A 17495-nucleotide genomic window follows, 5' to 3' on the forward strand; every position below is an offset into this window, starting at 1 on the left:
CAATGTTTGTTTGGTTATGGTCACTTKTGTTCATCCATTCACTATATTATTATTTCAGTCTTTTTACCGTTCTCATTGGCAGAGTGGACATCGTTGTTTGCAGAGTGCACAACCTACGCTAAGTTTAGATTTATTTTCGTTCCATTTACGAGTTGTCAATTTAGTCAGTCTTCTGTTTGGAGCACTACTGTCAATGTTGATGAAGGACATGKACCTGATTACGCATAGAAGTCSGCCTATAGGCTACCTGGRCTGCGCACAAATGTWGGCATATTATAGCCTAAACGTGCACATTTGGGGATCTGATAGTATTTCTAATTGGCTTAACGTACCACCACTAATGAGCTGTGGAGCTTCTCAAAGTAATGTTTTCTTCACCTTAAACAGCAAGCAAACAAAGTCTGTTTTTACAGCCGTTGAGAATGACAATAGTTCCTCAATTGTATTTGAAAAATATTTCTAGCCCTCTCCCTTTTCAATAACRACTCAGCGTGAAAGGGAAAAATGTCATGCTCTGATKCAGTGGAAACGTCATAAAATGAGTCTACCTGATGAGCTCTTATCCCTTGCGRTATATTTTATACAACGTTGCAAGTTTGCTAGTGTGAACTTCTCTGGACCAAAGTTGATAGTTGATACAATGTTTCAAGRTCGTTGCAGACAGGCCATGCGTAGCCAATGCGATTAATAGGATATTTTCTACCTGCAGACTGCAATGTTTTTATTTGTTGTAGGCTATTCTTACATAGTTGGCAATAGAAGTTACTTCTTTAGGTTTGCATCATCTTCATTTAGATTTGGATAGAATTTAGATTAACCACATGACGATGATTTTGAGCTACGAAGACAAGACGAAAATGTGCATATGAAAACCATAACAGGCACGCAGATTGGTCGAAATTGTAAAATAAATCGGCATTCCGCACGAGAAAGGTTGCCGACTCCTRGTGTAACCTATTACCGGAAACTTCAGGAGAGAAACTCTCTACAGCAGTATATAGGGATTAAAGGGAGGGGGAGTGGTTGAACAACGGAGTATGAGATTATGACTGCTCAACAGACATGGTTTAAGAGCCTAATCCGTGGGAGAACAAAAGGAAGGATTAGGGAAGGCAGATGTAAAAAGCATAACAAACATCCTGCCTCCCAATGAAGCTTCTATGACACTTCTGTAAAGCCACAGACACAACGGTAGCGTTTGCCAGCCGAGAACACTTAGCACCTCTGAACAGAGTGGCGGACGTAATTTGCAAGCCAATTCTACATGTAGAAACTACCAAAAATGTCAGCAGTCAGACGCCCGCCGACGTGTGGTCCCCAAAACACACCGCACCGAAGGAACAGCAGACAAACAGCTGACCGTCACTCGGTGAGAAGTATTTCCTCTCTACGATGTGTGGGGGGCAGGGTTATGTTTGGGGGCACGTGAAGGACCAGTTGAAGCCTGATTCCGTGTCAGTGACACAAGGCCCAGTTTCACGGCCCATTAACCCCCAAGCGCGCGCGCGCGCGCACACACACACACACACACACAGCATGGTGGAGGTGGCGGCCTCCCTACCATATCCACCAGCCCCCACCACCTCCCTCCTCATCTCACCAGTCTCCTCCCCTCCCCCTCAGCATCAAGACAAAAGACAGCCTGAGTGTGTTTGGGGGAAAGACTGGAAATGCTGGTACACAAGGCCAGAGGGAGAGTCTAATGAGTGGTCAACCAAAATCAATCCCATTCTAGAGACTTCAGAAAGTATTCAAGCTCCTTTCTAAAACCATGTTTTCACTTTGTTATTATGGGGTATTGTGTGACAAATCATCTATTTAATCCATTTTTAATTCAGGCTGTAACACAACAAAAACGTGGAATAAGTCAAAGGGGTGTGAATTACAGGTCGACCGATTATGATTTTTCAACGCCGATACCGATTAAATCGGCCGATTTGTATTTATTTATTTATTTGTAATAATGACAATTACAACAATACTGAATGAACACTTTTTCTTTAACTTAATATAATACATCAATAAAATCAATTTAGCCTCAAATAAATAACGAAAKATGTTCAATTTGGTTTAAATAATGCAAAAACWAAGTGTTGGAGAAGAAAGTAAAAGTGCAATATGTGCCATGTAAAAAAGCTAACGTTTAAGTTCCTTGATCAGAACATGAGAACATATGAAAGCTGGTGGTTCCTTTTAACATGAGTCTTCAATATTCCCAGGTAAGAAGTTTTAGGTTGTAGTTATTATAGGAATTATAGGACTATTTCTTTCTATACCATTTGTATTTAATATACCTTCGACTATTGGATGTTCTTATAGGCACTTTAGTATTGCCAGTCTAACAGTATAGCTTCCGTCCCTCTCCTCGCCCCTACCTGGGCTCGAACCAGGAACACATTGAAAACAGCCACCCTCGAAGCATCGTTATCCATTGCTCCACAAAAGCCGKGGCCCTTGCAGAGCAAGGGGAACAACTACTTCAAGGTCTCAGAGCGAATGCCATCACCGATTGAAACGCTATCCGCGCGCACCCCGCATTTCACATCGGTTACACCAGCCTAATCTCGGGAGTTGATAGGCTTGAAGTCATAAACAGCTCAATGCTTGAAGCAAAGGGAAGAGCTGCTGGCAAACGCATGAAAGTGCTGTTTGAATGAATGCTTACGAGCCTGCTGCTGCCTACCACCGCTCAGTCAGACTGCTCTATCAAATATCCAAAATCATAGACTTAATTATAACATAATAACACCAAATACGAGCCTAGGTCATTAATATGTCAAATCAGAAACTATCATTTAGAAAAACAAACGTTTTCTTCAGTGAAATACGAACCGTTCCGTATTTATCTAACGGGTGGCATCCCTAAGTCTAAATATTGCTGTTACATTGTACACCTTCAAGTTATGTCATAATTATGTACAATCTGGCAAATTAATTACGGTCTTTTTAGGAATAAATTGTCTTCACACAGTTCGCAACGAGCCAGGTGGCCCGAACTGCTGCTATACCCTGACTGCTTGCACGGAACGCAAGAGAAGTGACACACTTTCCCTAGTAAAAAAAAGTCATGTTAGCAGGCAATATTAACTAAATATACAGGTTTAAAAATATATACTTGTGTATTGATTTTAAAGAAAGGCATTGATGTTTATGGTTAGTACACATTGTGCAACGACAGTGCTTTTTTCGCAAATGCGCTTGTTAAATCATCACCCGTTTGGAGAAGTAGGCTGTGATTTGATGAGAAATACAGACCCGCACCGATATATGCAACGCAGGACACGCTAGATAAACTAGAAATCATCAACCAGTGTAGAACTAGTGATTATGTTAAGGTTGATAGTTTTATATAAATAAGTTTAATGCTAGCTAGCAACTTACCTTGGCTTCTTGCTGCAGCTCGCGTAACACGCAGGCTCCTCTGGAGTGCAATGTAAGGCAGGTGGTTAGAGTTTGACTAGTAACCGAAGGTTGCAAGTTCGAATTCCTGAGCTGACAAGGTATAAATCTGTGTTCTCCCCTGAACAAGGCAGTTAACCCACTGTTCTAGGCCGTCATTGAAAATAAAGAATGTGTCTTTAACTGATTGCCTAGTTAAATAAAGTAAAAAAACGTCCACAATCGGTGTCCAAAAAATGCAGATTACCGATTGTTATAAAAACTTAAAATCGGCCCTAATTAAATCGGCCATCCGATGAATCGGTCGACCTCTAGTGTGAATACATTCTGAAGGCACTGCATATCAATAATGACTGATGCCTGGAAGAGGGAGGGTCTCATCCACAACCTGGCTTCCTGATCTCATAAACCTGTTTCTCTCTCCCATCGAAGCCATGTGATTGACAGGTGTGTGTGTGTGTGTGTGTGTGTGTGTGTTGTGTGTGTGCATGTATAGTGTCACACTATAAAAACCTTCGTATGCCTTGGCTTCCTCGTTCTGATAATCATTATTTGGAAAGAGAAAGATTTGGGGAAAGGTGGAAGACTGAGGGCTGGAAAGATAAAGAACGAGGGCTGGAAAGAAAGATAGGGCCTGGAAAAAGAAAGTTTGCCAAAATGAGAATGAGAGAAAGGGATACAGTGCTGGCCAATAATGCAAGTGATAGAGGGAAAGAACTGACGAGAGAGAAAGATATTTCTGGGTCTTGAATAAGTTAACAAGAGCAAGAAGGGCCACTGTGTGTGCCTTCGTCTCTGGGTGTGTGTGTGTGTGTGTGTGTGTGTGTGTGGTGTGTGTGTGTGTGTGTTGTGGTGTGTGTGTGTGTGTGTGTGGTGTTGTTGAGGTGCTTCGTGCTCTGTGTGTGTGTTTATATGTGGGGCAGTGTTGGTTTGCATACTCTGAAGAGTTGGCTTTGAAGTCAAAGCATGGGTGTCTGCAGAGAAACTAAACTGAACCATGTGATTTCCTTTGCTTCCTGTCTGCTTCAGTCCCAGATTACTGCCCACGCACCGAGAGAGCAGCACAACAGAGTTAAAGTACAGAAAGCTCTTCCACTGTATGTGCCAAACTGCCAATGCCGTAACACATCAACTCAATAACCCCTAAATAACACCAGTCAATGTCAACGTGCCAGGAATGCTGACTAACTCACTAGAGTAGTACGGACAAGCACACGCAGCAAGGGGTTGCCAGGGGTCGTCGGTATGGCGATGGACGGTATTAAGTAGGAGAGTGACGTCATAATGAGATTTTAAAAAAGGTGACCAGCGGAATGGAGAGCTGACCGGAACGAGGGATCAAAGGGMGCTGGAGGGAGGAGTGAGAGATGATGGACGGAGGGATAGGGGTGTAGAGGGACGTGGCACGAAAGAGCTACGCAAGGGTGACACCGAGCGAGTGCTGTCACACAATACAGTAACTCCTATCCTGCCGTTCATATGCAGTAAGGGTCCTGTTCCAATACTTTTCAAGTGCAGCCTTATTTCCTTGGGAGGAATTCTAATCTGATATGACTGGATAAGTGACAGCATTGAAATGGAAACCTTGCTCTATACAGTTGGATCAGTGGTTACCTCAGGAAAGGAAGGAAGGATGCTTTTTTTTTTTAAAGTACCGTAACGGGGCCAGGATCTCTCTTTATCTAGGACCCATGCGTGGTTTCCCAGCCAAGACACTACCCAGAGAGACACTTCCACATGATCATATACAGTAACTGGCTCCACTAGAGAAAGTAAAATATCAGGACAAGGCTGCAGAGTCTCCATACACACAGATCATGTTCCACTATCCACAATTAGGCCCCCCTGCTGACACACACACACACACACACACACACGAGACAGAGGGTCTTATTGTGTGCAGATAGACAGGACTGAAGTTAGTTAGCCAGGCTATAGGTGAGTGGTGGTTATTACTGAAGCCCGATTACAGAACCCAGATGCTCCCCAATGACCATGGGCACGACACACATTCTCTGTCTGTGTCGCTCTCCCTGTGTCTCTCTCTCTCTGTGTCTCTCTCTCTCTGTGTCTCTCTCTCTCTGTGTCTCTCTCTCTCTGTGTCTCTCTCTCTCTCTGTGTCTCTCTCTCTCTCTGTGTCTCTCTCTCTCTCTGTGTCTCTCTCTCTGTGTCTCTCTCTCTCTCTCAATGCAATATCCTTCTCTCCCTTTCTGTCTCTCTAAAACGGAGCTCAATCAACTTCTTTCTCGCTTTCTTTCCCTCTTTGAGAGCTGGGAATGAAATTCCCTTCCCTTCCTCCTCTCTGTCCTACTGCTGGCTGGGTAATTAATCCTCCACTTTATCACTGAGCTCAGAGAGAGGATTGGCTATGGCACAGTGTTCATGTGTCAACCAGAGGGTGGGTTATCGTGTGAGAGAAAATGGAGCAGAGTACATTGGTCATTGAGAATATTGTGTTAGATTGCTATTATATGGGATGTGTAATCATGTGTTGCTGTGTGTAGGTGTGAGAGGGTAATAAAAGCCAGGGGTCAAGGTTGGAGTGGAACTGTTAACAGATCCAGGTTATGGCTCCATCCTGAACTTCCTTAACGTAAACAAGTGGAGGAATACAGGATAACACTCTCTTCCACAACTACGACCTGGTGAAGAAATGCAAGGGAGAGGAGAGGGGCTGAACGAGCAATTGGGAAAGTGGAGATGAATGGAATTTCCATTGCGGGAAGGAAGTTATGGTAAATGTTACAGAAGCTAGTGCAGATGGATTTMACGGTGCATGATCAGCTTATGGTGGGGAGAAGATGCTTGTAAAACTGTCCTTTGCAGGTTTTGAGAACCTACCCATGGAGATTTCTGAGGGTTTACAAAAACCTGCAGTTTGCAAGTATAATSATGAGAGTACCTCAGATGGTGACAGTGACAGTTCAGGGGTCAGGGTTCAGGGGTGACTGACTACCTTTGGTGCTAGTCTGTTTCTTGGCGGTGGTGGCCGTGTCCTCGGAGAGCGCCAGGCGTCGCAGCACGTCGGCCAGCGCCGCCTTCATCACGGTGATCTCATCCTCTTGCTGCTGGACACGCAGCTCCAAAGACGACAGACGATCCTGCACGTCAGACGCACTCGCCGCCGAGATACTGTCATCTACAGAGAGGAGACGGTGTTAGATACGGTAGACAACACACGTTTAGACATCCACCCACCAAAYAGACCCYCACAAACATTTTGGCCTRACCCAGGCCTCCTTTAACGTGTACAATCACATATTTGTGATCATTGTTGAATGGCCCCTGCAGCGTACCATAGCAAATATGTGATTGGAACGGTAGCAACAGAACGTGTGATGCAACAAACGCATCTAAACAGCATTGTTGTCTGAAAAGCATCTGAACAATGTTTTGTACTGATGGGGAAATAAAGTTCACAACTTTATTCCTCAATTTCACCTTTTATTGTAAATGATAAATGCGACCGTCATAATCCAAGCATCTCACGGTACACATCCACAGCCCGTCTAAATAACAGATTGCGCTGACAAAAAAATGAAGTTAGCGACCTAACAGCTAGACTTCAAATGTACCACATCTCTGGTGAGTGCAAGGGAGAAATGTAATATTGTTTTAGAAAAGAGATGCGTGTCAACTAAGCTAACAGCAGCTACATTGTTTTTATGTTTGTTTATGTTTGACAAGCAAAAACTCCCTCATCCCAGAATTTCATTCACTATAAAACAGAAGTAAACAGTCAAACAGTCAAAGTCAAAGATGGCTGCGCCCATTGCCCGAAAAATATGAACTTAGTTTGTACATCTTCAATGTACGTGTTACAGTGTATACAAGAACAGGAGCACATGGCTTGACAAGTCATTWACAMTTTTTGACAAATCACAAAGCAAARAAAATGTRATCACCTCACAGATCATCACCCCAAATACAAGCCTACTGCCTAGTCTAGCCATAAAAGCTAAACAGGGTTGCCAGATTCGGGTGACCCCATTTTAGGGGGGGGGTTGTGGGAGGGGTTAATTTCATTTGTGGGGGATTTCAAGTCTATGGGGGGTAGAAAAGGGGGAAGGTATCCTGTATCATATACATATATACATTATTACTATGATGGGGGATTTATCAATACATGGGGGGCAAACACAGGATAAGTTTATAAGCTAAATAAAAACAAAACCCCTGGAWAGGGGGTCTGAGCTGGCAACCCTGAGTAACGATAGTTTCAATCTAAGTCAGTCGAGTGAACCYTCCCTTCACCTCGTTTTGTTATAACATCTTTGGTCTGACAGARGTTTACGTTACAACCAGAATGCATTGTATGATGTCAACAAACATGGCYTCACACATATCTGGCATTTAACTTAGCATTAGCTCATCATAATCAGTACAACCATCCAAAAAGTATTTTACACACATCATACGTGTCCATTACAATATATGCAAGAATCAGAATGCATTATTTGTTACCAGMACTTGAAAACATGAGAATAAAACAGTAAATACTTATGCTCCATAATATAAAAATAACGTAATAAGGCACTTACTTTGATAGTAATAATAACTTTGGACACTGGGGAAGTGCTTAGGCTCTAGTTGAAAAGAGAAGTTTGTCCTTCTCAGTAAAGCCTCATGTATTGTCCGCAACTGTGAAATGGGCTACTTCTATGTGAATTAATGAGGAAGCGGAACACACCTCAATTCAAACTGTTGTTAGAAAATAAAACGTGTAAAAATAATATTTGCAATTGACAAGCTGAAACAGTCTATAGATAATTAGCAGGCAGCGTGGCCTGGTTTGAGGGCAGCGTGGGTTAACTGTCCTGCTGCATAACAATCACATTTTGAAACCGTGAGTGCATAATTATTATATGTTTTTTTATCAACCATGTTTCATCTGTAGGTGCTACAATGCAAACAATTGTGTCATATGAAGTTAACGCTTGCTCTGTAAGGAGTAGTTTATGAATATTGAAAATATAAAAAAACATTTGATTTGCAAAATTGTTCAATATATTATTGAACATAATATACTCTACGGGCATATCATAGTTCCAGAGTTGGATTTCTGCTTGTCTGTAAAGGCGTACTTGTCGCATCTGGTGACTTCCCTAAGGCCCCACTGTGAAACAATATGGGAAGTGAAAAAGAGTGGAAAACACAGGCATGAGGGCTTGAAAGCTACTGAGGATGATAACTGACTCTATAGCCACTCCTATCCATCATATCTTTAATCTGAGCATAAAGAAAAGTGTTTGTGCAGGGAAGCCAGTCATTCCGCTACCAAAGAGTGGTAAAGTGGCCTTTACTGGTTCTAACAGCAGCCGCATCAGCTTGCTGCCAGCTCTTAGCAAACAGTTGTAAAAAATTGTGTTTGACTAAATACAATCCTATTTCTTTGTAAACAAATTAACAACAGACTTCCGGCATGCTTATAGAGAAGGGCACTCAACATGTACTGTACTGACACAAACGACTAAGACATTGATAATACGATGATTGTGGGAGCAGTACTGTTAGATTTCAGTGCAGCCTTTGATATTATTGACCATAACCCGTTGTTGAGAAAACGTATGTTTTATGGCTTTTCWACCACTGCCATTTCATGGAATCAGAGCCCTCTCTAAAATAACTCAGAGGGTTTTCTTTAATGGAAGCTTCTCTAATGTCAAACATGTAAAGTGTGGTGTACCGCAGGGCAGCCCTCTAGGCCCGCTTCGCTTTTCTATTTTTACCAAGGACCTGCCAAGGGCATGTATGCTGATGATTCAACCATTTACGCGTCAGCAACCACAGCTAATGAAGTCACTGAAACCCTTAAGAGTTGCAGTCAGTTTTGGAATGGGTGGTCAGTAGTAAACTGGTCCTGAATATCTCTAAAATTAAGAGCATTGATTTTGGTACAAATCATTCCCTAAGTTCTAGACRTTAGCTGAATCAGGTAATGAATGGTGTGGCTGTTGAGCAATTTTAGGAGACTAAATTACTTGGTGTAACTTTAGATTGTAAACTGTCATGGTCAAAACAAAGATCCAATGGTTGTAATGATGGGGAGAAGTCTTTCTGTAGTAAAGAGATGCTCTACTTTTTTGACACCACAATCTTAAAAAAAACTATTCCTGCAGGCTCTAGTTTGATCTTATCTTGATTATTGTCCAGTCATGTGGTCAAGTGCTGCAAAGAAAGACCTAGTTAAGCTGCAGCTGGCCCAGAACAGACCAGCACGTCTTGCTCTTCATTGTAATCAGAGAGCTAATATTAGCTTAAGTGCTAGATCAAGCTTGGTAACAGCAGTAGAGACAATCCCTTCCTGAATTAAGATCCCTGCGGTCTACTATTTGTTTTGTGCACGCTGCAAACTGTGTTTTGAGATACTTGCATTACTGTATGAGCTGGGTTCTGTCTTCGTAGCATTTGACGCATTCTGACGATTTACGTTTGAACAACAACAACAAAAAGTATACCTTGTGTGCACTGCTGGTAATACCGTATATCCCAGGATGGCATGAAGGTATTCCATGCCTCTACAATATAAATACAGGGAAAAGTCAACTGCGCAGTATTTGTGAGAAGTGGGTTTCAGGCTCAGGGCTGCTGCCAAGCCTAGCTGTGGTTTAGGTCCTGATTGCTGGATGGAATTGGGGTAATTTGCAGTGAAGACAGTGAGAGGGCCTCATCGCTAACGCGTGCCTGTTAAAGGGGTGCTGATGAGCCCTCCTCTCTACTCATAAGGAATTTGAACTCCCTCCCCGACACACAAAACAAAAAATGTGCAGACACAGTCACAATTTAAAAGTGCTAAAAAGAAAACATCTACAGTCATACAAGTCTAGAGCAAAGTATTAACAAGTTCAACAAATGAGAACACTTAACCCCGAACTCAGAAAGTGGATTCAACGATGGTAAACAATAAAAGCTCATCCAAACGCCAAACCATTTTTACAATGTTTGTGATGCTAACAGTTCAAGCTAACCTTTACTATAAGCTCAAAGAGCAGTTTCTGGCCAATAAAGCTAATAAAAAAAAAGTTTAAGAATGTGCACAGAATGCTAGTAATATGGCACACACACACACACACATACATACCTGCACACGCACGCACGTACGTACACACGAATGCGCGCAGACCGAGTGAGCAGAGGTAGTGGGCAGTTACCGTGCCCTAGATGGCTGGGCAGCAGTAGACCACAGTGGCAGAGGGAGAGAGCGAAAGAAAGAGAGTGATAGAGTGAGTAAGAGTGTATTTATACTGTACATTTGCTCATTTAGCTATTTTCTATATTGTATTTAATGTATGTAAAACTGTGTCAATGTACTTGGCGAATAAACATGATTCTGAAAAAAAGAGAGTGAGTTATAGAACCCATTGCCCTTTATGGTTGTGAGGTCTGGGGTCCGCTCACGAACCAAGAATTCACAAAATGGGACAAACACCAAATTGAGACTCTGCATGCAGAATTCCGCTAAAATATCCTTTGTGTACAACGTAAAACACCAAATAATGCATGCAGAGCAGAATTAGGTCGATACCCGCTAATTATCAAAATCCAGAAAAGAGCAGTTCAATTATACAACCACCTAAAAGGAAGCGATTCCCAAACCTTCCATAACAAAACCATCACCTACAGAGAGATTAACCTGGAGAAGAGTCCCCTAAACAAGCTGGTCCTTAAATCAAACCAAATCATGAAAAAAAATATAATAGATAATTATTTCCAATGTGTCAAGTAATTAACAAAACTAGAATTCTACTTGGCCCTAAACAGAGAGTACACAGTGGCAGAATACCTGACCACTGACTGACCCAAACTTAAGGAAAGCCTTTACTACGTACAGACTCCGTGAGCATAGCCTTGCTATTCAGAAAGGCCGCCTTAGGCAGACCTGGCTCTCAAGAGAATACACAGCCATACACCAATCTACTCTTACATGGAATGTAAATCAAACACAGCCATCAAACAGACTAAGACAAAGCCAGGGAAAATAGCTTTAGCCTTAGTACAAAGCTATCAACCAGACCACTCTCACAGAGACACGGAGACCAGCAGGGAGCCGAGGCACTCAATCCGAAACAGAGACCAATCAAATCAAATCGTTAGTAGTCACATGCGTCATAAAACAACAGGTGTAGACTAACAGTAAAAATGCTTACTCAATGAGAGGAGAGCTGCGAGGGGCTGAGAGAGCTACGGTGCTGAGACTACTCATCTTGTCTAATAGGGAGACCACAGACACGCACGGCGCCCACAGACTCCCGCTCACGCACACAGCTGTGATAAGAGCTCAGTGGGTGAATCCTGGGCACGGAGGAGGAGCAGTCTTTCTCCATCTTTTTCTTCCTTGCTCTCTCCGTCAGTCTATATTGTCCTGTACTGTTAAAACATGTGCCCCCTCTCCTTGCAGGGTGAAAGGCTTTGACCTCATTATTGGACATAATTCGTCTATCCAGAGTAACTGAATCCCTGCTTAGATGTGATATCAAGCAGCCAAAGGGTGTGAAATTCAGTGGGAGTGTAGGCTACAGTGTAAACTCACTGAAGACTCCATTCTCTAGCCTTCCTTTGATACTGACTTTGATGTGAAACAATAGCATGTATTACAGCACTGAGCTGGTGGCACACAACACACACACGGACAGGGAACAACGCCCCCCCCCCCACACACACACACAACTCTCCACACACACACCAATCAAATATATATGCTTACCGAGACTCTGCTGTCCATCACTGCCATCTTGTTAATAACAAAACACCACAGTTACAACAATATTTTTACTACATATCTTTATAGATCAGAGATTAAATACACTGAAATGCAAAATGTAAAAGTGTCGACTGCAGGTATTTACTTAATAGCTAAAAATATTCAGGAATGTCCACCAGAGATGTTGCCAGAGAATTTAATGTTCATTTCTCTACCATAAGCTGCCTCCCAACGTCGTTTTAGAGAATTTGGTAGTACGTTCAACCGGCCTCACAACCGCAGACCATGTGTAACCATGCCAGCCCAGGGCCTCCACATCCGGCTTCTTCACCTGCGTAATCGTCTGAGACCAGCCACGTGGACAGCTGATGAAACTGAGGAGTATTTCGCTCTGTAATAAAGCCCTTTAGACCTGAAAAAAATATCTGATTGGCTGGGCCTGGCTCCCCAGAGAATGGGCCTGGCTCCCCAGCGGGTGGGCCTATGTCCTCCCCTGCCCACCCATGGCTGCGCCCCTGCTCAGTCATGTGAAATCCATAGATTAGGGCCTAATGAATTTATTTCAATTGACTGATTTACTGTAACTCAGTAAAATCATTGAAATTGTTGCATGTTACGTTTATACTTTTGTTCAGTAGTTTTTATTTCGAAAAAAAATCTGTTAGCCGTCCGGTACCCTTCACATGTGTAGCTTGTTGTTTATGTTGGCCAATCAAAGCGGCAAAGAGGTTCAATGTGTAGCAAGTGGAGGGAGATTTCAAAAACTTGCGAAATGAGTAGGCTACAAATGAGCAACCAACAGGTAGGCTGTTGTTTTATCTGAATGGGGTTGGGTAGAGGGCGCAGCGTGTAGCTGTTTAGCTTAGCCACAGCTAGCTTGGCTACTCCAGTCAAGACAGGCACTGTTTTATGGGATGATAAATAACATTGTGGCTGCTACAAGTTAGCTAGTCTTGGCTGTAGCCGAGTTGCCTTGGCTAACGTTACTGCGTCTCTCACGGTCCCTACGTCTGCTCAGTCCCATCTCACACTGGCCTCTCTCCCTCGCGTAGCAGTGCTCAGGTTAAAAACGTACATTTAAAATAGAAAACGCATGTATTAAGAATATCCAGATATCCGATAAAAATTCATGATACTTTTGACGTTTACATACTGTAGGTTTTAATGAAGGAGGGACAGCCATGCTGGATTTACATATTCACATGTCATTCGTTGTGCTTCTGTCCCCCGAGGTATATCTCCATGTATAGACACACACACACACACACACACACACACACACACACACACACACACACACACACACACACACACACACACACAGTATGCTAGACAGTGTCAGAGATCACCCGGGACTCAGTATCTGTTTTAACCATGCCTTCAGGTCATCTCATTGGACACGCTGGGACGGAGTCTGCATTGGGACAGGGTTAGAGAAACCACACTGCTCAACGTGTTAAAATACACACACACGCTCTCTTTCTCACACAAACAAACACACACACACACAGAGGAAGAGATTAAGGAGATTAAGGAGGGGCAGTAGGAGAACGTGGGAACGCAGTGTGCACCAGTGTGCTGATTCATGATCCCAGCCTCAGGCAATAGATAGTATTACAGTAAGCTAAAAAAAAAAAGCAAGACATATGCACAAACACAGACAAGCTACCACGGCGCACACACACACACTTCAGTTTGAGTTTTTAGCTTTCATAATGACATGTGGGAGCACAGCCATGCATTGACAAGGTCAATCATCACTCTCCTCATATTACTCTCTCGCACCATCACTCTGCATCCCTCTCTTTATTGGAATCTGTCCTTCTTTCCTCCTTTAAACCTTGCCACATGCTCTCTCATACTTCTGCTGCTTGGAGGGAATCCATTGACATACACTCCGTGGCCAGTTTATTAGGTACACCACCCGGTTCATGAAAATGGTTCGCTCCTACAGACAGTGAGTCACGTGGTCCTTGTCACGGATGGGCTATTGCAGCAGATGACCACACAGCTAAAAACAAGAAGCGGCTTGAATGGAAGTGCAAGCGCTCCGGTACCGCTTGCTGTGCGGTAGCAGAGAAAACAGTCTATAACTAGAGTGACTGGAGTCTCTGACAATTTTATGGGCTTTCCTCTGACACCGCCTATTATATAGGTCATGGATGGCAGGAGGCTTGGCCCCAGTGATGAACAGGGCCATTCTCACAACCCTCTGTAGCGCCTTACGGTCAGATGCCAAGCAGTTGCCATACCAGGCGGGGATGCAACCGGTCAGGATGCTCTCGATGGTGCAGCTGTAGAACCTTTTGAGGATCTGCGGGTCCATGCCAAATCTTTTCAGTCTCCTGAGGAGGAAAAGGTTTTGTCGTGCCCTCTTCACGACTGTCTTGGTGTGTTTGGACCATAATAGTTCGTTGGTGATGTGGACACCAAGGAACTTGAAACTCTCGACCCGGTCCACTACAGCCCCGTTGATGTTAATGGGGGCCTATTCAGCCTGCCATTTCCTGTAGTCCACGATTAGCTCCTTTGTCTTGCTCACATTGAGGGAGAGGTTGTTGTCCTGGCACCACACTGCCAGGACAGGACTCTGACCTCCTCCCATCACGGTCACCTAATAATCCCCAGTTTACAATTGTCTCTTTCATCCCCCTCCTCTCCCCTGTAACTATTCCCCAGGTCATTGCTGTAAATGAGAACGTGTTCTCAGTCAACTTACCTGGTAAAATAACGGATAAATAAAAATTATAATAAATAGGCCGCCTCATCGTTGTCAGTGATCAGGCCTACCACTTTTGTGTCATCAGCAAACTTAATGGTGTTGGAGTCGTGTTTGGCCATGCAGTCGTGGGTGAACAGGGAATACAGGAGGGGACTAAGTACACACCCCTGAGGGGCCCCCGTGTTAAGGATCAGCGTGGCAGACGTATTGTTGCCTACTATTGCCACCTGGGGGCGGCCCGTCAGGAAGTCCAGGATCCAGTTGCAGGGGGAGGTGTTCAGTCCCAGAGTCCTTAGCTTAGTGATGAGCTCCGTGGGCACTATAGTGTTGAACGCTGAACTGTAGTCGATGAACAGCATTCTCACATAGGTGTTCCTTTTGTCCAACAAAGAGCTGCAGTTAGTTTCAGAAAGGGTGGCAAGGAATAAGTTAGTCTTAAATATAAAAAACTAAAAGCATTGTATTTGGAACAATTCATTCACTAAACCTTGAACTTCAACTAAATATTGTAATGAATAATATGGAAATTGAGCAAGTTTAGGTGACTAAACTGTGACTAAACTGCTTGGAGTAACCCTGGATTGTAAATTGTCATGGTCAAAACATGTTGATACAACAGTAGCTAAGATGGGGAGAAGTCTGTCCACAATAAAGACCTGCTCTGCCTTCTAAACACTATTAACAAGGCAGGTCCTACAGGCCCTAGTTTTGCTGTATCTGGACTACCGTTCAGTCGTGTGGTCAGGGGCCACAAAGAGTGATTTAAGAAAATGACAATTGGCTCAGAACAGGGTAGCACGGCTGGCCCTTAAATGTACACGGAGAGCTAACATTAACAATATGCAGGTCAATCTCTCATAGCTCAAAGTGGAGGAGGGATTGACTTCATGCCTTCTTGTTTTTGTAAGAAGTGGTGACAAGCTGAATGCACCGAACGGTAGGGCTGGGCAATATGGCAAATAAATTCTCACGATATCTAAATATTTTTTCATTCAATAACGATAAATACCACGATATTAATCAAATATTGTTTAAAAAGGTGCATATCTGCTTCAAACTCAAGAATGCCTGAACAAACCGTGGTTAGAGCGTTGGGCCAGTAACCGAAAGGTTGCTAGATTGAATCCCCGAGCTGAKAAGGTAAAAATCTGTCGTTCTACCCCTGAACAAGGCAGTTAACCCACTGTTCCCCGATAGACCGTCATTGTAAATAAGAAGTTGTTCTTAACTGACTTGCCTAGTTAAATAAAGGTGACTTTTTTTTTTATTATGTGAGCTACACATACAATTATACTTGAAGGAAAATTGTTCCATGTTTTCAGCCAGGGAGCACGTACCTGTGGTCAATTAAATTGATAAGCCTCTTGAAACCTTCCTTTTCGACTGTGCTAATTGGTAGCATGTCGTTAGCAATGCAATGCATAATAGCATTTGTGATGTCTTTGTCTTTCGATGTTTGCTTGTAGGGCATAAACGCTGTCAGTGTTGACTGCTTCGGGCAAACATCCCTAGATTGGCTGCTTGAGGGGCGTTTATCAATATCGTGGCGCAAACTCAAACTTCCTGCATGTTCCAAAGAGTGATTTTGCTTCAGATGTTGAAAAAGGTTTGTCATATTACCAGACTTCGTAGCCACCTGTCTACGGTACAATTTGCACCGAACATTAGTCTGCTCTTTGTCGGACTTCAAAAAGCCAAACCACTTCCAAATTACTGAAACAGTTTATCCCTTTTTATCAATAATTTATTTGTTGGAAGCTGCTCCTTCTCCATGGCTATCACTGCCACTGTTTTTGATTTTTTGCGGTTAATAATGGCTACTCCATCAATCGAGGTGCTACGTGGTTTTTAGTGGGCGTATACCTCTCCACGTGCATATTGTCACTTCTCCGCACGTTCCTGCTGCGTCACAGAGGTGAAATGGACTGCTGTACCTAATTATTCTATATCGACATTATCAAAAATGAATCTAAACGTTTTGATATCCTTTTTGAGGGAAGTAATTACCTCAATTATTGATATTGATTTATCGACCAGCCCTACCGAATGGTCTGTTTAAACTACTAGCACACAGCACGGACACCCGCAAGACACCCACAAGACATGTCACCAGGTCTTTTCACAATCCCCAAGTCCAGTACAGACTATGGGAGGCGCACAGTACTACAAAGAGCCATGACTACATGGAACCCTATTCGACATCAGGTAATTGATGCAAGCAGTAGAATCAGATTTTCTTTAAACAGATAAAAATACACCTTATGGAACAGCGGGACTGTGAAGAGAGACACAGGTACAGACACGCGCACATTGTAATATCGTTGTATTACATTTCGTATTGTAGATATGTAGTGGTGTAATAATGTTATATGATGTACTGTTTATCTTTTGTTTTGTGTGTGATATAAGTGGCTTAATGTGTTTGGACCCCAGGAAGAGTAGCTGCTGCCTTGGTAGCAGCTAACGGGGATCCTTAATAAATACAAATACACTCAATCCATCCAACTCTCTCACTCCTCTCGCTGATACACATCCTCCCTGCTATAAAGACGGACATCTAGACAGCTTTACTGTCCCAGTCCTCTCCTCGGACCAATCAGCAGCAGTCTCACTGGGGTGGAGCTCTCTGAATGAACAGTGAATGGCTTGGAGAAAAAAGGTCATAACGATTCA

General features: G+C 43.2%; 1 protein-coding gene across 1 annotated transcript in view; it reads right to left on the reverse strand.

Moving 5' to 3' along the window:
- Window positions 1-17495, reverse strand: part of LOC111978351 (EMAP like 4) — a 103083-nt gene that overhangs the window by 41684 nt on the left and 43904 nt on the right. Inside the window, 1 exon segment of the mRNA XM_070448422.1 lies at window positions 6356-6538. Coding sequence (XP_070304523.1) covers window positions 6356-6538 — 183 coding nt within the window.

The sequence above is a fragment of the Salvelinus sp. IW2-2015 genome, linkage group LG18 (assembly GCF_002910315.2).
Source record: "Salvelinus sp. IW2-2015 linkage group LG18, ASM291031v2, whole genome shotgun sequence".
Taxonomy (NCBI): domain Eukaryota; kingdom Metazoa; phylum Chordata; class Actinopteri; order Salmoniformes; family Salmonidae; genus Salvelinus; species Salvelinus sp. IW2-2015.